Source organism: Gambusia affinis, linkage group LG06 (assembly GCF_019740435.1).
Source record: "Gambusia affinis linkage group LG06, SWU_Gaff_1.0, whole genome shotgun sequence".
Lineage (NCBI taxonomy): Eukaryota > Metazoa > Chordata > Actinopteri > Cyprinodontiformes > Poeciliidae > Gambusia > Gambusia affinis.
Genome location: NC_057873.1, coordinates 20,685,143 through 20,710,064, shown reverse-complemented (window position 1 = coordinate 20,710,064; position 24,922 = coordinate 20,685,143). Strand labels below are relative to the sequence as shown.

The 24,922-nt window shown below is 38.0% G+C and overlaps 4 protein-coding genes and 1 long non-coding RNA gene across 7 annotated transcripts in view; 4 read left to right on the top strand and 1 right to left on the bottom strand.

Moving 5' to 3' along the window:
* si:ch211-286b4.4 overlaps window positions 1-4,779 on the bottom strand; it is a 65,569-nt gene extending 60,790 nt beyond the window's left edge. Inside the window, exons 1-10 of the mRNA XM_044120598.1 lie at window positions 4,754-4,779; window positions 4,540-4,641; window positions 4,169-4,360; window positions 3,801-3,911; window positions 2,493-2,685; window positions 2,239-2,375; window positions 1,179-1,403; window positions 827-968; window positions 598-721; window positions 10-201 (exon numbers count right to left, since the gene is read on the bottom strand). Coding sequence (XP_043976533.1) covers window positions 10-201; window positions 598-721; window positions 827-968; window positions 1,179-1,403; window positions 2,239-2,375; window positions 2,493-2,685; window positions 3,801-3,911; window positions 4,169-4,313 — 1,269 coding nt within the window. The 5' untranslated portion in view covers window positions 4,314-4,360; window positions 4,540-4,641; window positions 4,754-4,779. The remainder of the gene's footprint in view (window positions 1-9; window positions 202-597; window positions 722-826; window positions 969-1,178; window positions 1,404-2,238; window positions 2,376-2,492; window positions 2,686-3,800; window positions 3,912-4,168; window positions 4,361-4,539; window positions 4,642-4,753) is intronic.
* A 106-nt stretch (window positions 4,780-4,885) lies between these two features.
* Window positions 4,886-12,553, top strand: LOC122833068. Its single transcript, XM_044120366.1, has 11 exons — window positions 4,886-4,957; window positions 7,845-7,977; window positions 8,063-8,368; window positions 8,463-8,516; window positions 8,627-8,662; window positions 8,758-8,874; window positions 8,975-8,999; window positions 9,102-9,142; window positions 9,224-9,274; window positions 9,362-9,465; window positions 11,476-12,553. Exons 1-11 carry the CDS (start codon window positions 4,886-4,888, stop codon window positions 11,605-11,607), a joined length of 1,071 nt encoding a protein of 356 aa, XP_043976301.1. The 3' UTR covers window positions 11,608-12,553.
* Window positions 12,554-13,302: 749 nt separating this feature from the next.
* LOC122833196 (sperm surface protein Sp17-like) lies at window positions 13,303-14,187 on the top strand. The gene is made up of 3 exons (XM_044120594.1): window positions 13,303-13,723; window positions 13,827-13,906; window positions 14,002-14,187. Exons 1-3 carry the CDS (start codon window positions 13,570-13,572, stop codon window positions 14,053-14,055), a joined length of 288 nt encoding a protein of 95 aa, XP_043976529.1. The 5' UTR covers window positions 13,303-13,569; the 3' UTR covers window positions 14,056-14,187.
* A 2,125-nt stretch (window positions 14,188-16,312) lies between these two features.
* LOC122833199 lies at window positions 16,313-17,470 on the top strand. Its single transcript, XR_006370940.1, has 2 exons — window positions 16,313-16,775; window positions 17,251-17,470. It is a non-coding gene; the product is annotated as an uncharacterized LOC122833199 (long non-coding RNA).
* Window positions 17,471-19,081: 1,611 nt separating this feature from the next.
* On the top strand, window positions 19,082-24,092 carry LOC122833197 (neurogranin-like). 3 transcript variants are annotated; one of them, XM_044120595.1, is made up of 3 exons: window positions 19,082-19,371; window positions 20,572-20,776; window positions 23,166-24,092. In XM_044120595.1, the coding sequence occupies exons 1-3, from the start codon at window positions 19,357-19,359 to the stop codon at window positions 23,219-23,221; spliced, it is 276 nt and encodes a 91-aa protein (XP_043976530.1). In that variant the 5' UTR covers window positions 19,082-19,356; the 3' UTR covers window positions 23,222-24,092. The 3 variants fall into 3 exon arrangements, with proteins under 3 accessions (XP_043976530.1, XP_043976531.1, XP_043976532.1); XM_044120596.1 differs by having other exon boundaries at window positions 19,143-19,371; window positions 20,575-20,776; XM_044120597.1 differs by having other exon boundaries at window positions 19,158-19,371; window positions 20,575-20,730.
* Window positions 24,093-24,922: the final 830 nt, after the last annotated feature.

The following is a 24,922-nucleotide window of genomic DNA, read 5'->3' as shown; positions in this document are numbered from 1 at the left end:
AAGACTCACAATGCCTCCTCCGGGACAGTAGAAACCTCGAGGGCAGAGCGTGGCTGATCTCTGAGGGTCTCTGGCCAAACCCTGAGAGCAGAGGAAACCAGGTGGGCACACCATGACACTCAGCATGGCCTCCTCGCTGGTGGTCTCGTTACTGCAGTAATGCCCCTGTAGGCACGGCGAGCACTCCACAGAGCCCTCATCCTACACACAAGAGAATGAGAAGAAACATTCAGGGAGTTGAAGTTAAAGATATCAACCGGCATGGAGGTGGGAGACAGCAAAACGCACACTGGAAACTTGCGAAAAAGAAATATTTGACTCTGGAAATTGCTGGAACATTAAGAAGGCCTCAAATTGAGAGGGAAAAAAGATTATATATTATGTCAAAAGCACTACACTATCTCTCCTGCTGGCATTTACAGATGTACACAGTAGGTGAGTAATATAAGGAGATTGCATGTGGGTGGTAAATGTAATCTAAAAATAGGACAATCAAAACCGTTTCCAGAGTGATGGGACTACACCAGCGCTGGTTTCCACTGGTGCCGTCAGTTGCCCAGTCACAGTCACACAGGCGTGTGTTTAATGGGGTCTTACAGAATAGCTGCCAGCTCCGCAGACTCTCGGGGTGATAGTGGCTGAGTAGGGACAAAAATAGCCAGCAGGGCATGGGGAGCAGTCCTCCAGCCTTCGCCCTCCTTTCAGGCGGCGAAATGAGGAGCTGAGAGTGACAGAGCAGACATAGTTACCGAATCACAGTTTTAACACCTGCTTCATTCTCTTATCAAAAAGCACACATCTTATTTCTGATGTTCTGTTTACGCACGGAGGGCAAGGTGAGGGTTTGGAGGTTCCCAGCTGACAGAATGAACCTTCGGGACAAGTCAAGCAGTCCTCCCTGTATCTGTTGCCCATTTGGATGCTGTAGGTGCCTGCAGGGCAAGGGTACTGGGTGCCATATGCTGTCCCTGAGAAAGCAACATCCCCATAATTATATCCGAATGAATGACTCATGACTACTGCATGAGTGAAATGTTTGCAGTACGTTGTAAAGATATTTAAACGACAATTTGCAAGTTTATCATTTACATACAATCTTAAAAACGTTCAGAGTCAAACAGAAAAAAATAAATAAAAAAATACTTTTCTTTCCGTGCCTTCAACTCGTACATGTTTACCTTCAGGACAGTAGTGTCCAGAGTTACATCGGCCTGATGGAGCTGCAGACCCAGCCAAGCAGTACCAACCTCGAGGGCACGGCTGGCACTCTGCTTCAGCCTCCAGTCCACTTTGACTGCTCCATGTCCCCACTGGACACTTGTACTGCGTCGGAAACATCGTTCCAGGGGGACAATAATGTCCGGCGAAACAAAGAAGTGGCGGTCTTTGAATACCACCTGTTCCTGAAACAGCAGAAATGAAAAAATAAGAATCGCCAATATAATAAGAAAAAAATTTTGTTTCGGAGAAAAGATAAATAATCCATACTTAAATCTTCAAATATTGCTGCTGATGCGTTTTCAGAGCCTTGCACCCCTTAAACTTTCTCAGAATTTGTCGCATCGTAAAATTCTACAAAATTCTATATAATTTAATTGAATTTCAGTTTTATATTTTTAAACAACACAAAATAATGCAAAACTGTGACGTAGGATACAATACTTAGTCTTCAAAATGTTTCACAAAAGTCCTGCAATCACAGCTGCAAGTCTTTTGGCAAAATCTCGACCAACTTTTCAAAATTAGACTCAAAATTGTTTGCCCAATTTTTTTTTTTCTTTAGTGACAAGATTATAGTCAATTCAAACAGGTCTTACCAAAGATTTTCATTTGGATTAAGGCCTTGTTCTCCATAAAATTGTTTATTTACTAATGTTCCCTAACAGACCTCTGAGTTCTTTTTGAACAACTCAATTTATGCTGAAATCAAAGATAGTTTTTGTTTAGGAGTACCAGAATTAAAGAGGCTGTACTTTACTAAATGCCATGACTTTTATGGGTAAAATGCTTAAATCCAGTTTCTTATGCATCACTATAATGCATGTGTATCCCATCAAATCAAAAGAAAATATATTGACATTTGTAACAAAAGTGGAACATTTCAAGCAGCATGACTACATTGTAACACACTGTAAATTAGAATGAGATGTCACCAATCTATGTTTGTAAAGCATAAAGAAGACTTTGTTTTTCCTGATGCAAGTCCTTTTAAGAAGCTGCTGAACATGAAAAGGTAACCTCTCAGACAGGCGTATTGTGCTGGGCAGAGTTGACACTGTGAGCGGTCAGTAAGATTGATGCGATTGCTAAACGATCCCGGAGGGCAGGCGTTGGCTGGTGCGTTGGGTTTTGATGAGCCAGGAGGACACACGAACCTATGCAGACAAATCCCTTAGAACTGCTCTTTCTCATCATACTTAAAGTACCAAAGCCATGAGCATACGGAAGCATTCTTTATGAAATATTTTCATGTTTCTGAACAGGTTGCTTACCCAGGCATGCAGTCTACATCTGGAGCCTTTAGAGCTATCTGTGTGCAGGCCTTCCCCGGGTAGCATTCTCTGCAATCAGCCACCTCATCCTGCCCCTCTAAGGGGTTGAAGGACCCCGCTGGACAGGGCATCGGGTCGCTGGTCCCCTTAGGACAGTAGAAACCAGGTGGACATTTAAGACAGTCCTTCACACCTGGAAGAAAAAGTTAGAATACTGACGTCAATGTAGGTCTGTTACATAAACCTCCTTTGCTATGTTAAGTTGTGAGTCTTTTCTCAATAGCTTTTTTCTTTTCAATCAGCTTTTTTCCCTCTTTGGCATCTGTCCATTGCGATTTTCCATCTAGATATTGTGGTTTCCCAGGGGAACCTTTAGTAACTGAGTAATTTATGCAATCAAGGAGCATTTCACCTCATGAGAAGATTGGACTAGTGTAAAAACATTGAATTATTGCCTGCAAAACTTTAGAAAATAAAATCAAAGATTGAATTAAGTTAAATGTAAGCAAAATATAGACATTTACCAACAACCACACAACAGTGGAAGGTGTTTTTAATTTACAGTAAAAGGTTTGCCAACGTGTCACTTCTTTTATGTAAGTTTCAACAAAAATAAGTATATGTATATATAAACAATTCTGGTCTGATGTTTACATATACTCCACAATTAAATTTGGAGTTTTAAATTGTTTTAAGTGAACCATTTTATTCTAGAGTGAAATATTCTTCTATTGTTGTTCAGAATAATTATTGGCTGAAATCTTTTCATACACCCCCACAGGTTGTACCATTACCACAGCTGTTGTCCAGCTTTCATAAAATCTCCATCAATTTGGTTAAATATTGTATCTACTCTCATTTGAAAATAGTCCACAGATTGTCAACAATATTGAGGTCACAGTCTGAAAAAGTTGAAACAAATGATATTTTGATCCCAAAGACTTATTAAGATTGGTTTTGGGTCAAACCAGCTGACCTTAAGCCTGATGAAAGGCCCTGACCTAAGCTCCAAATTGTTAACCATCCCTGAAATGAAAGGTATATGACATAAAATCACCATATTTGAATGAAATATCTCAGTCTTGTTAATAACCGTGATTAAATATCAAACCAGAATAATGCCACAATTTTATTGATGGCTTCAAAAAGCATACTACTCAATTAAATGAGGTTTATATGAAAATATTTGAGCCTGTGAGCATAACTTTAACACTGTGAAGAAGCACAGTTTAAATACAGTCCAAAATCAACATAACATCCTTATGATATCTGCACTTCTGACTGAAACTGCCCATGTTGAAAACTCACTTATGGCTCCTTGGTGAGGGGTGAAGGTGCCTGATGGACAAGTCACTTCCTCTAATGTGCCAGCTGGACAGAACCTTCCTCTAGCACAGGGCAAACCTGGACCTGAAGACCCTGTTTAAGGTAAAACACAAAGCAAGAAACGTTTGGAAAAACCTCATTGAACTTTGAGGAAGTCTTTCACAAATACAGCGTATTTTAAAAAATAAACTCTGTTCACAATGTCTGTTGTTGAAACATTTTAGCTACCTTTGTGTGTGTGTGTGTATGTTTTCTACAAGTGAGAAACATTTACTTTCTGGGACATGTTTTATTTGAATTTCAGTATCTGTTGCTCCAGTGAAGTGAGTTTTATCCGAACAAAGACTAACCTGCGGGACAGAAGCGTCCCTCTTTGCATCTTTTACAGGCTGCCCTACTTGTCTGACCCAGTTGTTCCCCTGATGTACCAGCAGGACAAGGTGACCCATGAGGGGTGGCGGTGCCCTCTTCACAGTAATAGCCCTGTGGGCACATGAACTGGGAGGAGGGTCTCTGTGAGCTCCCTTCCAGACAGTAAAACCCTTGAGAAAAGTATTTATAGATTAGAAAAACATTTTGTAAAGGACACAGCCTGTATGGTGGAAAAGATGGAAAACATTTAGTTCCTTCGGCTTGAGAAACTGCAATTAGAAAGTTTAAAGCCCACAGAATTTGTGCAACTCTTTGGACTTGAAAACATTTGGTTTTGATAGAGCTGTACCGGCAGGGCAGGTTGCACAGTCTTTCAGTCTCTCCAGACCTTCTTTAGGACCATAACTCCCTGCAGGACAGGGTATAGCTACACCTCCCACACAATAATGACCTAACAACGACATAAACAAGAACCAAATCATGTTTGGTTTCTTTCTGGAAGTAAAAAAAAAAAAAAAAAAAAAAAGCCCTTCTAAAATAATAAAGCAATATTTAACACTAACCCTTTGGACAGGAAATACAATCTTCATCTTCCTTTACAGGTTTGTAGGTTCCCGGTCTACAGGTGTTGGCTTGACCAGATCTGTGCACAGACTGGCTCCAGCGGGGTGCCACAGCGCCTCCACACAGCAAGGATGTATCATTACACCTACGGCAGGAAGTCTGTCCAGGTGTGGAGGTCCAACCAGAAGGACAGGGAAGTGGCTGTGACATCCCACTGTTTGGACAGTAATTTCCTACAGCAGCCATAAGGCACAAACTTAGGTATTGTGGCACATATTTATGACATTTAACTATCAAATAGAACAGACACAATAGCTAAAAAGAAGTAATATTTTCTAGAAGCACTACCTGCGGGACACTGTAGACACAGAGCCGTACAAATAGTGGAGTAAAAACCCGGGAAACAGTCAATACATTCAGTGTGATCCACGTCGGGCTCCTTTCCAGGTGCACACTGTGAGCACATAAAAACCGTAAAAAAACAAGTAAATTTTCTTTTTGTGCAGCAAGCTGTAAAAGCGTTTTCAATTCTTTTCACGTCTTTAATGGTTGATGGTGACCTTATAAGGAAGCCCAAACTTGCAAACAGAATCAAAAGGGCAGGTCAGACACTGTAGGACCCCTTCGGGTGAATGTTGTCCTGCTGGGCATAAATAAAGTGTTCCATTGGTGACGTCACATGAAAAGCCTGCAGGACACAGCCGACAATCCACTCTGTCCTCTGAACTGATCAGGCCTGGAATACAAGGCTGCAACATACAGCAAATAGCAATGAGGTCACATAAAGGCACTTAATTTACACAAATATTAATTTGGGCAATATAAAAGATTTGGATTTATATTCAGCTTTCTGAGTTCAAGCTTTGCATAACCACCTTTTGCTGCAGTTACAGGTGCTAGCTTTTTGGAATATGTTTCTACAAGCTTTGCACACCTGTAGACTGAAATGTTTGTCAAGTCATCTGAACAAAATAGCAAAAGCTCAGTCAGAATGGAGGCACATTAGTTCAAATCATGCCACTGATTTTCTATTCAAACCTTTCGTAGCCGTTTGTTCACCAATGCTCTCTTACAAAAGTAATATGAATCAACCTTGAATTCTTGCTTTTTAATCTCCAAACATGTGTGGTTTTCTGCTCACTAAGGTTAACCAGTGGAATTTTGTCACTTAGCCAAAGTAAAGTATCTTTTCTATAACATTCCAAACGATTGTAGTACTGTTGTTTACAACCAGTTGCCATCTGCAACGTTAAGGACAACATATGAGACAAAAAATAAAGGCTCATGAAGAACAGCCACTTTATTTTGTTTTATTTTAATTAAAATAACCCATGATTGTGTAATTTCTGTTAACTATGTGAACTGTATTACCAAAACACAAATTGCAGCTGCGTTCGAAGGATTTTGTTTAGTGTTATTAAAGAACATGGGGGCTAGTTATGGAAGTTATGGCAACAAATGGGCCCCACTTTTTAGATTTGAAAACCATATATAATTTTCCTACTTCTATGTGTTAGTCACCACCTATCACATTAAATCCTGATTAAATGCATCTGAATTTGTGATTGTAAAGTAACAAAAGTTGGAGAAGTTGAAGGAGCATCCAAATTTTTGAAAGCACTGCAACTGTAACTACAACATTTTGGTGTCAAAATGTTTGGAAAACACTTGTCCTTGATTATATTTAATTAAGTGTTATAACAAGTAAAATTGTTGGGAAAGTTTTATTTGAATGTAAATCATACCTTTTGGCCTTCAGCAATCAAAGACTTGTGAAAAAGTGTTTTACCTGGCAGTCATCGATGCTGATCTTCCCTGTGTAGAGGTTGAATGTTCCTGCTGGACATCGATTAGGTGCAGATACATTTCCAGGGCAGCTATAGAGCAGACATAAAGTAGGCAAAACATAATTAATTACTAATTTATTTTATCCAATGCAAAAAAAATAAAAATAAAAAAAATTAAATAATATTCTGCCCTATAGATTCGAATATGCCTGACAACTTACAAATGACCAGAAGGACAATCCAAACAAAGCTGCTGGTGGAAGTACTTTCCTTCTGGACACACACCAACATGCACTTCGTCACTGAGAATAAGATCTGCACTCCCCTCTGTGACTTCTCACCCCAAAAAAGGGAGAACGTAGAAATTGATCATTATGTTGATAAATGCACTTTAGGAAATAACAAAAGCATGAAGATGGTTTTTCTTACCTGAAGCAGCTCCAGGTTGGATGAGCAGCAGAAAAACCCCAGGAGCTAAAACACATAGCAAATACATAGCCCCCACCAAACACATCATATCTGGATGTCTAATCCCGTATACAAGAGCATGTTACAGGTTTTCTCCATATCCAGAGCACAGCATTTTGGTCTAATCCTACAAGGATAAATGTTTAGAGCCTGAAAGTGAAATGAGCACGAAATGTGATTCCCAGGTGGTGACTCAAGCTGACAGTGATGTGCAATTAGGTTCTGTAACTGTATCTGTGACTTTCATTATGCATGAGCAAGTGCAAACGCTAGCCTAGTTGTTTCTGTTAGTGGATCACAGCAAATTATTTATGTTACCCATGAGCTGTCATTCACTGTAAGTAGGAGATTTAAGACATAGAATATATCAAAGTCATTTATTTGCATGGAATAAATGGATGCACATAATGCTCATTATGTTTTCCCAGGGAAATAATTGCAAAATAGATAATTAAAATATAGTGAAGCATCGAAAGTTGACTACAGCTGTTACTGGAGCAGACACAAAGCTACAAAAGCAAATGACACCCTCAGCCTTCCTGCATTAGCATGTGCTGTGAGGCCTTTGAAAAGCTTGGTGTCAACTGCATGAGCATAGTATTAATCCACAAATAAAAAACTTAATCTACAGTAAAAAAAAAAAAAAAATCAGTATTGCATAATTGTGTTCCATGATGCGTTTACCCTATTTGTTTTTTAACAGCACTTTTCTGACAGGAAGCCAGATGCGCTGTATGGAAAGTTGTGCATTATTTTTGCACACCCCTGAATCCTTTTGAACACCACTTCCTGTACCCGAACTTAAGAGGAGAAACATATATGTGGGTATGTGCAGGTGCAACCAACAGCAGGCTGCAAGAACACGGGGTATTTTATGTTTGAATATAAGGAACGAAGAAATAAGAAAAAAGGAACGGCAATGCAGGTCTTAGTCTACTTGATCATACTCTTTCTTTCAGTTCTAAAAGGTAAAACAATTATTCCTAATGTTTCATCTTCATAGTAATATAACTTCTCTTTCTCTAATGTAACTAAATTATCTTCTCTTTGCAGGAAGTGTGATTTCTGAAAATGCAAAGGCACCCACTGATTACAAGATGGTAAGACAGGGGCAAAGTCTCATGCTGAACTGCACCTATAACTGCTCGTCTGGATTTGTCCGCGGCTCCTGGAGGACAGAGTCTGATATCTCTCCTTGTAACACAACTAAAAGTAATGGCAGCCTTTGCACTGTGTCCATCTGCCTATCAAACATTTCTACTCAAGACACAGCGAAGAACTACAGCTGCTACACAGAAGATACAGAGGACCCTACGCTCACAAAAACAACAGTTCACACTATTTTCCTTCGACTTCAAGGTATGCAACGTTCTATATATACATGTATATATACATATAACATAAGTTGTGTAAGGAAGCAAGAACTGAATCACCCTTTCTCTTGTACTTGTAGCTCAAGACAATGTCCCAAACTGGACAAGTAACCCAAACACTCTTCTTGAAAATAGTGAGAAGCCTTTCCAATGTCTGATACAAAATATTCCCTATTTGCAACAATTATTTGAACGGATTTTGATTAATCCATATGTTTTAACACAATGATCTTAATTATCTTAGCATCGCTTCCTACTGAATCAGGGACTTCAAACAGAGGTGAGGCAGTATCAAAAACAAAAACATTCTAAATGATTAAAAAAAATATTTTTTACATGTAAGAAATTCTAATGCATCTGTTTTTATGACAACAGGACAGTTTAATGTAATGAAGGTTTTGGCAGCGGTAACCGTCACAGTGGCCATGGTTCTTGCAGCTTTGGCCGTCTTCTTGTGCGTAAATCGCAACAAGCCAATCTGGAAGGGTAGAGGTGATTACAATGTAGTATTCTTTTGCAAAAATAATAAGTGTAAATCCTAGATGAAAGCAAGAAAAATGCACAGATTTGAATGTAGTGTCTCTCATTCCAGGGGAGCGTGTTGTGTCCACATCATGGTGAGCCGTCTAAACTCATCTTCGTTCACATTTCTGTGAGATTAACAGTGAAATTCGTGATTTAGATTATACAAATCAGCATTATTTTCAATTCTTTCCCAGCTCATCTCAATCTCCAAATGCAGTCCTCCTACCAGTAAAAGGTAAAACATCAAAAATATCAGATAAATAAAGAGCATACAGAAAGGGCTCTTCAGCTAACGTTTGCCATCTTCTCCATCCAGGGACGCTATCAACACAGAGCGAGAAAATAACCTTACGAATTCCTCCGCCCGGTAAGACAAACACGCAGAACCATCTGAATTATAGTCCATATGTTGGCTGATATTTACAAGTAAAATGCGTTGTTCTGTTTGACCCAGACAATGATGGGGACACAGAGGTTCCATATGCAGACATAATGATCACCGTCCGAGGGGTCAGTACACCCGAGCTCACTAAGGTTGGCTACTTAGGAACAGGAGAGGTGAGAGACAAAGCAAGACAATCATTCCATCTCCATGTTTATCACACAGGAGGGTTTACCAAAAAACTTTTTTTTTTTACTTTTTAAATATAATCTCTATATGATAATTAGGCTTTTGCAAATATGTGCTTAGTTTATGTTATCTAGTGCTAAAGTGCTGTTATATTAGCTGTTATATATTAGATGTGTCATTAGCTACAAGAATCATAAGAGAATTTGACAGATATTGTTGCTTTAGTTTCGATCCACCTTATTGCACGCAAGACATTTCAGAAGAAATGTTTTACTTTGTGTGTTAGTTAGTTTTTTTATTTCCAAATATTTATGGATTTTAGAATTATACATTTTTATTTGGCAGTACAAATTGCTCAGAAATTTGCATCAGTTGTTAAGCAACACTGTTGGCTTAGTTTGTATACATTTTGATTTGGTTGAGTACATTAAAACACAACCATTTTCAGCACAGACAAGCAAAAAAAACAATGACTTTTGTCCATTTAGGCTGTGGAAAACCTCAGTAAAGTCGTCAATTTATTAATGAGCTACTTTACAGCATGACTCGTATACAGTGGATCTTAAAGTGTCAAACTATCAGATACTCCGATGAAAAAGATTAGATCAGGATAAATTAAAAAATGTTCTACAGCATCTTCGACATGATGTATATCCCGTGAAATTCAACTAAACAACCAAAGGAAATATTTCAGAGAAATTTAAAAAATAAAAATGGGGGTAATCGCCTAATTGAGTAAGTGCGCTCACGTTTGGATACCTTTGTCTTGTTCACTTCTCTATCCAGCGACAGAAATCAGCCCATGTAGAAAAACACCAAACCTCAATAAAAGACAAGCCAGATCACATCTGGATTTAAAACTATTCTAAGTCAAGTGAGTAGTTTATGCTTGATAGGAAATGAGACAAGAATTTCTCAAAGGATAACAACATAAAAGGAGTGTCAATTTAGGAACAGATCATGCAGACATTATTTATGCCTTTCTCAATAATTATTTGAAGAATCTGTGTTGGCATCACAGGAATCAGACCCTTATTGTAATTGGTGGTCATCTTGTTTAATGTTTCCCGATAGGTATTTTGGTGATTCAACTTTTGGTGATGAGCTCTGAGTCTCTGAGACTGGAAAGCCTCTTTGATATTGGTCTTTCATTCCCTCCACATAATTTCTATCAGATTCAAGTCAGAAGTCTGGCTAAACAGCTTCAAAACGTTAATGTAACTTCCAAAAAGAAGACAAAAGTAGAGAAATTTGAAAGATTACTTTAAACCTATAAGGATGCAAATTTGCAGATGTCAGGAAACTCAGACTAAGACAGCTGAGGCTTAATTCATGTAATTGGATATAATGTACAGTTAAAATAAAAATAGTTCTTACCCTTTCCAGATATACTCTGTGCCGTTATAGAAAAATAAACTTTAGGAAAATACAGGGGGTTCAAGATTAATTGTTTTTCCATTTTAGTTAATCCAAGCTTTGATGGAAATCAGCAAGATCTTTTTGACAATATATCAAGTGATAAGAAAAAGGTTTCCCTATAGCCAAACCTAGAACAATTTGGGTTAAAATGAAGAGGCCTGGGGACTTTCAGTTTGAGTTAGATTGGGTGTCTTAAAGTCAATATGTGGTAAGCTTGTCGACTCCCAACAAAAAACAACTGAATCTTCTAACAAAGTATCAATTGAAAGATTTGCACACTTGTGCATTCAAGTTATTGCAGTTTTTTATTTAATATATTTTTCCCCTCATATAGAGTATTTGTGTGATGTTTTTCAGTTGGTTTGTCATGGTTAATTTCTTTTTTTTTTTTTACGTTGTAAAACAGAGGTCTGTAATCTTTTGAGTCAATGAAACTTGCAGCTTGTCGTTATTAAGTGGTTGTGATTTTTAAATATGACGTTTAATTTAGTGTGTATTTGCGGGATTTTTAGTAGAGATTCAATACTTCATTGTGAAACAAAGGTTTTTTTGGGGGTTTTTTTCTGGTTCATGTGCAGTGGCGGGGAGATGAACCAAGATGCCACCTGCAGGCCTCGCGTTCAGCTGACAGACTGCATGTTCCCCAGCCCAGAGAGGTCAGCCGCAAGATGAGCACCAACTCTGAGTATGCGGTTATAACATATGCCTGACCATAAGCACTTCAGCCTTCCTTTCATTGGACCATGTGGTCCAGGAAGCATCCACCGGACCTCGGTAAATTTTCCAATCACATTTCAGAAACTTACATTTAACTGTGTAAACCGTGATTCAAATACTCCTGCTAATGCTTTTTGTAAGGTCTATTCCATCAAGTGCTGCTTAAAATGCAGAGGTGATAAAATGCAAATAGAGAGTAATCATGGACAACAAAGCACATGTTCTTTCTTGTTTTGCTGATGCTTTTCACTCTGACAACACCAGGCCTACATATGGACAACATGGATTAAGTGTATAAATTGATACAGTTTTAATGTATTCTTTTTATCTTCAAATGGATGATTCTGAAGGACAAATAATTTGACTTGAGAAAAACCGTTTCGAAGATGGTTTTGTACAATTAAAAGATAAACCCTGAACAAATTCTTAAAGATCAAATCCTCTTTCTGCTGATTTTGAGTTTCAAAATGTTACATTAAAAAAAAAAGAAGCTTGCATTAAACCCTCACAACATAAAATGTTTGTGCCGATCCCCATGTATTCTGAGTTGTCTTTTCTTGGTATTTTGTAGAAGCAGCATTTTGTTCACATAACCTCTGTGCCAGGGATACATTAGCCTACACACAGCTATTTCAGCACCCAGTAGAGGCTTATTGTGCAGGTTTACTGCAAAGGGAGGATGGAAAACAGATACTTATGCATCTTCTCTGGTTAAGATGTTGTAAATGTTCTTGTTAGTCTTATGCAAAAAAACCCAACAAAAAACAAAAAACAGGAAAACCTATTTTGCTACAGCAGGTAAAGAGCTTAAAATAAAACTTCTTGAATAAGGAAATCGAGCAATTTTTTTTTTCAAATCAGGATTGTATAAATAATCAGGATTTTCTTTAAACAAAATTGTGCCAATCTGATAACTGAATAACTGCAGAAAAACCTAACTGATTGTAAATAGAATATAAATATAAATGCATTAAATGTTTCAGTAGATGAAATCCACATGTATAGCACATTGTTAATACAGTGTTTTATGTGTAGTAAAAGTTCACAATATTGATGATAAGCTGCATTTACTCTTTTAAACTTGAAAGCCCCAAGTTAAGCAAACCGTAATTTTTTGATGTTAATAAAAATGAAGTACATGATGATTTTGTACAAGACTTGAAAACATTCAGAAAACAACTTGTTTTTGTGTAAATATGATCTTCCCTTATGAGCAGTTTAGTTTTGTTTTGGTGTTCTTTGAACAAATTCAGGATTACCGCAGTAACCTATTGTTTAAAAACATTTTAAATTACTCATTTTCTCTTTATCAGTAAAAAAAGAAAATGGGGATAATCAATAGTCAATTTTTTATAAAAAGCTATGTTATGTTCATCTTATACAATTGTGAAAGTCATTTTTTGTAATATACTCTTAAGTATTATTTGGTTTTATTAAACACATTTATTTAAATAGATGTTTTTATGAATGTATCATTAATTTTTTTTCTAAGTCTATTAAAAATACAAAAAATGTTTATAAGTATTTCTCTTTGCCTGTGTTATCATGTTTTGTCTAAAATAAAGATTTTTATTGAACTATGGTGGAATGTGTTGCGTCAAACATGACCCTTATTTCACTCCGTACTTGGAACCGTTGCTAAGTAACAGATATCAACAAGACACAGCACTAGTAGTGGCGCTAGCTAACTATAAACGATTCGGTAAAGGTCGATTTAAAATGCTTCCAGGTAACAGGTGTTACAACAAACCGTTGTATTAGAACGGATTTTTAAGAAAGATGGTTTACATTTAAACAGTTAACTGATTCAACAGCGAGATTTAATTGCGAATCCAAACAATATTTAGAAAGTCCGTTAACTAAAGATGCAAAATTAGTGGTGACATTTCACTTGAGAAAAGCCGGAAACCTCTTGCTGTTATTATAGCTTGGAATCAGGCACGTAGTTTAGGAAAATGTCAGTGCCTTTTTCCAACACTCACCTGAGGGTACCTCGGGGGTTTGGGGCCCTCTTAGAGGGACTGAGCCGAGAGGTTCTCCGGGACCAGCCGGACAACATCCCTGCATATGCAGCGCAGTATTTTGACAAACTTCTGAAAGAAAGAGAAGGTAACCGAACATAAGAAAATAAAATACCAGTACTTTATTGAAACTTCATATTTCATTAAATAAGGAAAATTTCGGTGACTGATGTTTCCTTCTTTCTTCACAGAAAGTGGGATGGACCCTTCTGAGTGGGCAGCCAGGCTGGAAGACAGGTTCTACAATAACCATGCTTTCAAGGGTACAGAGGTACACACTTTTTGCAGTTGCAGCTCTTAACATGTCTTAACTAAACTGAGTCTATGTTAGTTTATTGTATTGTTTTTTATTTTATTTTTTTCCAGACTGTTAGTCATGCAAACGAAACAGCAACAGAGGAGGCCGACGTTTCCAAGTGAGTGTCACTTTAAGTGCAGCAAGCACGATCAAGAGGAGAGGGAGAGGAAGAACATGAGAGAAAAGATAGAAATGTGCTCTGATGAAATTACATTGGAGTTTACATTTTCATCAATAAAAAAAAACTTACTCAATTTGTCATTCATTACATTTTTATATTGACCTTTCAACTCAACTAAGTGAGTTAATATAAGGCCATTTTGCAAGCACTGTTTTCTCAATGTACTTTTGAAGACAAACATAACAAAATGAATCCAATTCATACTAGTGTAATAAAATTATGCATATTAAGATTTTAGAGCAAATATTTAAGAGAAACTCTAATGCATTTCTAGCAAATTCAGCTGATTTGATAATACAATTAGAATTAATGATGTGAAATATGTACAGAAACACTTCACCTATGTTTTTTTTAATTTTATTTTGTCCAAAATCCTTGGAACTCAAAGCATGTAAACTCTGCATGTGAAGTATTGTTAGACGTTTGTCTGCTTCAACAAACCAGACTTAAGCAGTTGATGGAGAAATAGCAAGCTTGTGCAGTGCCCCCATAATAAAACAAGCTTGGGAAACAGTGGTCTTATTCAGTTGACTGCTTTGTTTTCTTGACGTTTTTTTTAGAACATGATGTTTTTGTTTTTTGGGCCACAATTTGCTGACAGGTTCTACTCAGGTGATTTCTTGATGAGTAATTTAGCACCTGGTAAATGTGGCTTGTGAAATTAATGCAAAAGATATGGTTAATCACAACTAATTCATGATTTAACAAGAGAGTCATGCATGTGGCCACCTTTTCACGTAGGGTAGGGTTCGATTGGATAGATTTTTTTCAAGTAGAACATTTTATTTAGTATTTGCTCAGGTTGTCTTTACCCAATATCGAAATTTGTTTGATGACCTAAAACATTGAAGTGAGACAAACAAGAAGAAGGAAATAAAGAAGATTTTCTTTGTCATGGCTGAGAGGAAATGGCGGAACAGAGCTACTTGAGACTAAAAGCAGCAGAGAACATACACAGGTCGCAGTTGAGTTTGAAAGATGCATTTAATAAATTCTAGGCATTGCTTTAATCTGTAATATTTCTAAAAATGTTCCATTTCGTTGTTGTTTCTTAGAGAAAAACCAAGCGAATCCCAAACTGAAGAAGAACCAAGTCACTCAGTTGAAGAAGCAGCACTTTCCACCGAACATCTTCCAATTTCAGATATAACTGATTCGGCTGAAGGCCCACAGGATGAGGAAACTGACCTACAACATGCAGAACAGCCATCTGAAGCAGATGAACAGAGCGGGATAGACAAAGCTGAACCTAGTCAAATTATCGGACTAGATAGTGAAGTAGATGATAACCTACTACACTTGAGCTTGATTCAGGTGGAACCAGACAATGAAACTTCTGATGTAAGTGAGGGGGAAAGATCTGAATATGATCCTTCCGAAGAGTGGAAGGATCAGGAACATGAGGAAGAAGATCAACCAGTTGATGCATTGGAAGAGCAGGAAACTGTTGGCTCAGAAGAAGAACCACTTCAGAGCCTTCTACATTTGACTCTTCTTGTGGAGCCCTCTCCTTCAGAGCCTGGTGAAACAAAAACATTAGAAGGTGACATTCGTCAAGAAGACACATATTCTGCTGAAAAGACTGAAACTATAACAACCCAACTTGAGGAAAATGCTGTTGAATTACCTGCAAATCAGAATGAAATCCAGCCGGACACCCAACAAGAAGCAAAGGATGAAGCTCAAAGAGAGAAGGAAATAACAGAAACTGAAAGTGAGGGGAAAATAGCTGAGACTCAAGGTGAGAGGGAAATAACTGAAACTCAAAAAGAGAAGGAAATAACTGAGACTCAAGATGAGAGGGAAATAATGGAGACTCAAAAAGAGAGGGAAATAACTGAGACTCAAAGTGAGGGGGAAATAATGGAGAGTCAAAAAGAGAAGGAAATAACTGACACTCGAAAAGAAAAGGAAATAGCTGAGACTCAAAAAGAAAAGGAAATAGCTGAGACTCAAGGTGAGAGGGAAATAACTGAGACTCAAAAAGAGAAGGAAATAACTGAGACTCGAAAAGAAAAGGAAATAGCTGAGACTCAAGGTGAGAGGGAAATAACTGAGACTCAAAAAGAAAAGGAAATAACTGAGACTCAAAAAGAAAAGGAAATAACTGAGACTCAAAAAGAAAAGGAAATAACTGAGATTAAAAAAGAAAAGGAAATAACTGAAATTCAAAAAGAAAAGGAAATAACTGAGACTCAAAAAGAAAAGGAAATAACTGAGATTAAAAAAGAAAAGGAAATAACTGAAATTCAAAAAGAAAAGGAAATAACTGAGACTCAAAAAGAAAAGGAAATAACTGAGATTAAAAAAGAAAAGGAAATAGCTGAGACTCAAGGTGAGAGGGAAATAACTGAGATTAAAAAAGAGAAGGAAATGAGTGAGACTCAAAGTGGGGGGGCAACAACAGAGAGTGAAGTTTCTCTTGAGAAAACCAGTGTAAGTCCAGCAGGCTCTGAGAAGTCCTTCAAGGAAGGAAAGCAGGTGACATTTAAAGAAGAAGATGAAATTTTTACTCCTGAAGTGGATAATGAATGTGAAGAGAGAGATTATGAGGACAGTCTTTCTGATAGTTCTGATGGGACACCTACTGACTCAAAGGAAGAGGAAGGACCTGCTGGGATTTAGGAGGACAGCACAGCAGGCGCAAACAACAGCAACAAGGTAATCCTGGTTGTTTGAGAAACTATACAGTCTCTGTTATGATGCATTTCACACTTTTGCTATGCAGTAAAATTAATATTTGCACAACTGAGAGTGATAATTATATTACCCTCCGTGATATTTGAGCAAGCATCCCTTATTGCATAGAAACCACCTAATTGTGCAACTAATGACGTCATTCTGTTTTTGCAACGCTCCTTTAGGAGTTCTTTCGGCTTCTCCTTGACACACATTCTGGGCAGAACTTTTTTTGAGTTGTATTTCACACATGATTGGTCAGAAATGTGAAAATGACAAAAATCAATTCTGCAGGTTTGGACTTCGACACTGTAAAGCAGTTGTGCACAGTCTTTGTGAAGCAGGAACATTTCCAAGCCAGAAAGAACTCCTCGTTCTTACCACTTTGATAACTAACTTTTTTAAAATAAAAGCAGTAAAAATAATAAATGTTTCCATATTTCCAACATATCTGCAGGCCTGAAGATTCTGGAATGCCCCACACCCTGACATCATTCAAAGTTCATGGGCTCTGAGCCGGGAAAAGAAATATTTTAAATGAACTCTGTCATTTTGGGTCAGAAGATGGATCAACTAACCTTGCAGAATATGCCGGAAGGTTGCTAATGACTATATAAGTGCTGTTTGTTGTTGGGTTTTTTTTCTTTTCTTTTTTTTTTTTTTTTTTTTTACTTTTTCTCCAATATTATATATTTAATCCTGTATCCACATATATTTAATCCTGTATATACTGTGTATCCATTTAATCCTGTATGTGTATCCACATATCTTTAATCCTGTATATACTGTGTATCCACTCTCAAATAGAGAATTGTTTAAATAAATCATTAAAAGCTCAAAATTATTGTGACATAAATATAAATGTTTGGTGTTTGTAAACTGATAGAGACTGGGGCCTTTTATAGGAACACAACTTTCTGTCTGGAGGGAAATGTTTGAAAGTGTCTCCAAAATATTTCATTATTTGTTTGATGTGTCATTTTTTCCCTCTGGTACTTTAAAAGCCATCTTTTCTGGCATGATGATAGAAATGACTAGGTGGTCTTCATCCCTCTGTATCAATGCCTATTTTCTTGTAAAAAAAAAAAAAGAAAAAAAAAAAAGCTGTCTGGATTGGATCAAGTCTCGTCCTGGGAGCCAACGCAGCGCCCCCAGAGTGAAACTGGTCTCTATAATCTCTCTAAAAGGACGACTAAACAATTTCTCAAACATTTTCAGTGCTCTCACAGGTAAAACCCCCATCTGGTTTGTCTGGGCCAACAGGCTTCTCCAAACATACAGGGAGGGAGTGTAGGAAGGGGTACCGAGAATGTTACCATGGAAACTCCCTCACCATCCACATATCGTCATGGATTTAATAGGAGATGGTGATGCTGATAGTTGCTAGGCACCCTCTGTATCAGTGCTGTACCTTTTAGAGCCGTTTCTAGCTCACTGAGGAAAAAAAGTAGATCCCCTGACATAAGTTAAAACTGGGCCACTTTTGCAACATTAAGACCGCCACGGTGACACCGACGTATTTCTTATTATGACTTATATTTTCACTTTTCACTAACTCAATTTTGAATACTGATATTTACAATACAAATTAAGCAGATTAGCTTCATAGGGATTTGTTACCACCTATTTAAATGTGTTTAAAATTTCTACATATTGATCTATCAATTATCAGAGCAACTCAGCTTCGAGCTGTGAGGCATGTGTCGCAATTACCATGATGAACTGCTCAGCTAATTGGCATCGTTGCGTTGCTGTTTAACATATAACGTGGATAAATGGATGTTTTCTGGTCCTCCCTCTCTCCCCCCGTCTTGTCTGTTAGGCTTGCAGAGGAGTGTGGGCGGCCGTACCAGCTGGGATCAGAGGGATGGAGAGGACTGTTAGCTCTCTCTGCCTCTAATAAATTTATAACACCTCCCAGTGCAAAAACAACAAAAAAAAAAAACGCTCCAAGATGCTTGCACAGTTTTTGTTTTCACACTATTAGTAGAATTTTTTTTGCCATCTGGACTTTAAATAGTATGTCCAGGCTGGTCACCTGTCTTTTTTTTCTTAATTGTGAAGTTCCTTACTGTGATGGAGAAAGTTGTCAGATTTCAATTATAAAGGTTCCCTGCAGAACCGGCTTTCTCTTGTTTACACAAAGATGGTTAAATTAAATCTTTCGCTTGCTCATGTGATGTGTAATTTCCATTTTGATGTTGTACTTTGTGGATCTGTTAGACATTTGGAAGGGTAAAGTGAACAGAGTAGGTCAGCAACCCTAATGAGAACAAAAGGATGAAACACATGCTGTTATGTTTGTAGGAGGTCTCTCTTTCTCTTTCTCCCTCTCTCTCGCTCTGTGTCCCTGCTTCTCTCTTTCTCTCTCCCTCTCCCTCTGTGCGTGAGCGACTGTTACTGAACCTACAGCGACTGTTAGTGAGAGCCAGTCAGGCATCTGTATTGTATCAGAGACCCGTTTAAAGAGCGTCCTCCTTGGCCCAAGTCATAATTCATTTAGGCACTCGAGTTAAACTAGATCAGCTCACCTGAAGACTGAAGTCGTCCCAGAGCAAAAGAAATGGACTGTCACAATGTGAGTAAATGCTTCAGATGAACTTTAAACGCCTTTTAGCTGTTTGGATGAATCTGCTGTTACTTAAAGACAATCCAATTGTTCTTTTGTGTCCTTTAAGGCGGTGTGTTTCTATTTTATTTTATTTTTTCCTGTTTTGTTTAGTTTTTTCCAAAGCTAAATTCTTTAAAAGACGTGAATGTGTTGTAAAGAAGGAAAACGTTCCAACTTTACACAATAAACGTGTTTGGCAGTGTATGTCTCTGTCGAGCTGGATGCTGGCTGCTCTGTGAGCAGTCAGACAGAGAGGCTAATGAGTGCTGGCCGAACAGGTGGGTGGTCACACTCCCACACTAGAAGGGGTTTCACTGGAGACATGATGCGCTGCTTCACTGAGATAGCGGGATGGCAGTGGGACCGTTCTGTGGGCTGCATTTCTTTAGTGGGAAATGTCAGTTCGTTACCACACGCAAAGCACGACGTGCGCACAATCTGTTGTCTCCACAAAAATTGAATAGGTGTTTACATAACTCATCAATATCCGTGGCACTTTTTCACTGACAATTTGTCACCAGCAGGAATTTCTCTTCCCGCCCACTCCGCTTGTCCTCTGGGACAGTGGATTCTGAGTGGCTGTCATGGACTGCAACAATTTCTTTTTTTTTGCTGGATAATCTTTTTTTTTTTTGTGGAGGGGAGTGGGTGCTGTAGAGAAGGTGTATTTTTATACTTCTTTGACAGGTGTCTTTGGGTGTGAATTTGGCAAGTTTGGAATGATGTAAAGTAACTTCAATCTGCAGTCCTCAAATCTTGGCCACTGTTAGTTTCTCATGATGAAAGATTAAACTCTTTCCTCACCTTCTTTGAAGATTCAAACACATAAAACAAAACCCAGAAAACATAAATTTTTGAAATTAGTAGATTTGAACCGGCAGTGTTTCATTGACAAAAACAGAATCTAAACTTGGAAAAAGTTGAATGCTGACAGACTGAGAACACGGATCACAGCTGCTAAAACGAACATGCTTTAGGCAAAAAAAAAAAAAAAAAAAAATACAACTGTTAAGCATTTACAGTTAACCTAGCAAAATATGGTCTCGCAATCTGTTATCAGTGGAAAAACTCCCACAAGTGTTTCATGGAAGGAAATTAAGAGAAAACACCATCGCATGATCTTCAAGTCCGTTCCCCACACTGCTGTAAACTCGCTTGTCCTCGTAGCAGGAGGAGTGCAGCCGACCCCAGGAGGAGGAGGACATCTTGGACATCCCCCTGGACGACCCCGAGGCCAACAGAGCCGCTGCCAAGATCCAGGCCGGCTTCCGCGGCCACATGACTCGTAAGAAGATGAAGCCAGAGGACAAAACCGAAGGGGAGGAGGTGAGCAGCACTGGGGATGTGCTCAACAGCAGCCAGGGGGGCTCAGGTCAGTGTTGTAGAGCCAAGGGGTAAGACTAGGTCCCATAATGCTGCAAAGAGGGCATTATGGTTAGCGATTGTAAATATGGTAAGAGAGAGAGAGGCTCTCATCACATCATAACTGCACTAGATAACTTCAGGTAAGTGATGGGGAAGTTACTTATTTGATCACAGTGACAGAATCTTTAGATAAAGCCAGATATATTCACGAAAGCAACATGATCTGATATTCTCAGGATGTCTTCTCTGAGACAAACACATATTGAAGGAACACTAATATGATCTTAAACATTAGGACAACAGCCATTTAATCCTATACATAATTCAGTCTGTCTTTTAAAAGTCCCTCATGGTTTAACCCAAGTGTGATTAATGCAAGACATAACTGAGTGACTCATTTAATTACCCCACGGGATAGCGACAGATGACTGAGTGTCTCAGTTCATTTTTTCTCCTCGAGAGCTCAGATTAATCTGCCTCCAGATGCAAGAGGGAGAAGGTATTCAGGTTCCGTTTGCTTGGAAAATGTCAAGTACCGTCATCTCGCACCTATTTACTAGTCTCTGTTTGATGTAAGAGAGTAGGTGGGGGGAAAAAATTAACATTTAATTATTACATTGCAAAGTACTCAACGAGTTGTGCTTAAGCTTTACAAACCAGCATTTCTGTGGGTGACAAAAGTCCAAGGAAAAGTTTTTTTTATTATTATTATTATGTACATTTTTATGGGATCTATCTATCTATATGAATATATATAAAAGAAATATATATGTATATATTAATTACCAACATTATTAATTGATGTGGAACCTTGAGTTCGGAAATGTTTCCTTTAACAAACATTGTATCACATTTGTAACCATGGAGCTGAAAGTGCTGGCAGTTTGTTCTTGATCAATAAAAAAAATCCTCCAATGTTTGCTAAAGACATAACTTAATTTGTATTTGATTAATATAGCAACCTGTAAAACAGGTTTCCTGTCTTTGTAAATTTATTTTTAAATAAGACTTTTTTGCCTTACCAAAACACCTGGGTGATATTGTCAATGTCTTAATTTCTCTTAAAGATCTGAGCCAATAATCATCACAGTTATAATCTCTCGTTCTGATCAGATCTTTACCAAAGCAGGATGTGTCTTTGGAGCGATGAGTAGAAATTTGAAAACAAAAATTTTATATAATTAACACCATCATTCTTTTAGAAAGGTGACGATATGTTAAGATGAATGAAATGGTTACTCCAACTTCTTATTTTTTTATGTTTATATCTAACTGTGGACAGTGAGATGTTCTTCTCATTGCATGTTGGTCTTTATTGACTCAGTGGCATGACAGACAAGATCTGATCCAAGCATCAGGGTGAAGTTGGCACAACATTCATAATCCTGGAGCCTGGAGCCTGAAAACGAAGGCAACAGTGAGAAACAAAGCAAAATAACAATAACAAAAAAGAAACAAAGAAAAGATCATTAATAAAAAAGAAAACAAGAAAACATGACATAAAAGAAATGAAAACTGCTGCATCTTTCAAGAAAATTAGCATGACTCAACCAGATGCTGGTCACTCAGTTCAGACTCCATTTCATACCTTTGCATCACCCAGTCTTCCTATCTTACTTATTGTATGTTAGCATACCATTACATCCATACACATAAACAACAGGTCTTAGTTTTGAATTCCAGGCTTAGTTTATTTCGACAGTGTATTTACCTTCTGAAAGGTTTTTGCAACACTACATCTCCTTCTGCTTTGACTCCTATCCCTGTTTGAGAAAGAAAGAAAAAAATTAAATGCAGATTGCAAAGATAATTCTTTCAACATCAACCTTCACTCCTCGTAATTCTAATCAACCCCCATGAACTTAAAATAAAACTTTAAATATGTGTGACCCATTTCTTTCCCAAGTATTTTTAATCAGGTGAGCATGTTTAACATGGTGGATCTGCATCAATAATTCTCCCTAACCCAGTTGCTGGACGCTTTGTGTCTTTAGGTAGGAGATGTATTTATAGCTGCAGATGCATTAGGTACAGTATAAGTCTAAAACGGCCGAGCAGAATTAATGGACCTGTCGGAGGGGAACTGAGCATCTTGAGCTCCTCCCGCAGGGGTAGACCCCCTTTCTGCAAGAGATGTTCTCATCAGTCATTTCAACTGTCACCCTCAAGAAAACTCCAATATAAACTGTGCACTAAAAGTTTGGAGAAGTAATAAACATATTTGAACCAAACGTTTTCTCACTTTTCTTTTTTTCCAATAGCTTTTCTCAGCTTCAGTACAATCAGTGTGTCGCTTTGCCTGAGAGGCTCTTTAACCTTGACGGTAATAGATGTAGGAACAAGTCCTTTCTAGGTTCTTCATATCCTGACCACACCTCGCCTATTTCTGTTTTTAGAGACAGGAAGATCGGGGGCAGTAGAGAGAGACGACACATCTGTGCCGGAGCAGTGAGGCCCCTGTCCTGACCTGGATGATGAGAGGGAGAAGAGTCAAGAAGAGGTAGTGAGAGATGTGTGGCTCAAGATAGCATAAGCTGGTTTGCAGGTTTACCTTTTTAATCCCACCCCAACAAAATCATATCCTCCCCGCAACGCCCCAACATGAGTTAGCTTTAGAAAATGAACAGTTTCGAGGGTGTGTTATGTGAAATATTTGTGAACTTTAACACTCCCTCCCTGCTTCTTCGGCAGCCTCATCAGTACGGATATGTTTGACCCAGAATTTGCGACTCACTGCATGTACTTGTGAAATTTCTGGTACTGTGCTAGTTTTTAGTTGATGATCTGTGAATGTGAAAATGAATGTCTGCCAAAAGCTAAACAGGACTTATTTTTTGAATGGATCAGTGCAAATATCTTGTGTATACACCTTGTATGCATCACTTTTTGTGACTGGTGGCTTCTGTTGTTTTTTTTGATTTGCCACGTTTTTTGTTGTTTTTGGTTTTTTTGATGTGCTTGTATTTTGACCGTTTTCTGACTTGCTTACAAAAACAATTAAAGCATCCAAATCGCCAAAAGAAAAGTAGCTATGTATGTTCTGTTTGTTGTTTATATCTTTCTGACCATGTGATAAGACTTTTCACAACAAGCATTTTTCTATAAATCTGATCTTCCAGAGCAGTAAGCATTGTCGTATCTACACTCTTATCCAGATGCATTTTGGTACAGTTTTACCTTATGCGGTAATAGTTCTATATGCTCTGTTCCTGTGTTGTGCTGTAAGTTTTTTCAGAGCCCTGGTGCTTCAAAAGTTAACTGAGTAGTACCTGAACTTCGGTGTAGAGTCGTGGCATTGCACTAATAAATCCATTCTAACTATACAGTGAAACTTGAGGATGTGTTTGTTTCAAACAGGCCCCTTGATGTTCATCTACATCTCGTCCTTGCATTAAATGGTTAAAAGTTCAGCCGCTCGTTCTCCTCCGCAACAGTAGCAGAGTATTTAATCAGAGGAAGCATGTTTTATTGAAGCTGAAATCTTTTTCTGTCTCCTGTGGAGCTCACTAATGCAAGAAATCTCATGAATAATTTATAACATGGATGTGTGTTTTTCGAGCTGCAGACAAAGTTCCCAGGTTTGGTAGCAATATTGTTTACTAGACAACACGGCTTCATTATAGTAATTATGTTTTGCATAGTTGGAGAGCCGGCGTAGATTAATGGCACAGATGCTTTAATCGTGTCTCCAGATGTTTTCTCCACACAGTGATGTTTGGTCTTCTCGCATATAGGGCGAGACCGGCTTGCAAAATTATTAACTTTTCCATACTTTGTCACATTGCAGCTACAGACCTTAATGTAGTTTAATAAGATTTTATGTGCATAACAAAACAGTGCATGATAGAGAAGTAAAGGGTAAATGCTATGAGATTTTTTTTCTCTTCTACAAAAGTTTGTAAAGATTGGCACCTGTTTACTCTGACACCCCAAAATAAAATGCAGACCAAGAGTTGCCTTCACAACTTCCTTAACTGGTAAAGTGAGTTTATATAAATACAGCTGTTCTGTCAAGACCTCAGAAGATTGTTAGGAAATATTTGTGAATAAACAGCATCATGCAGACTAATGTGGATCATAATATTCAGTTGTTGGAAGCAGGTTTGGGCTGTGAAACAATAACTCATAATTTGAACATCTCAAACAGCAACTA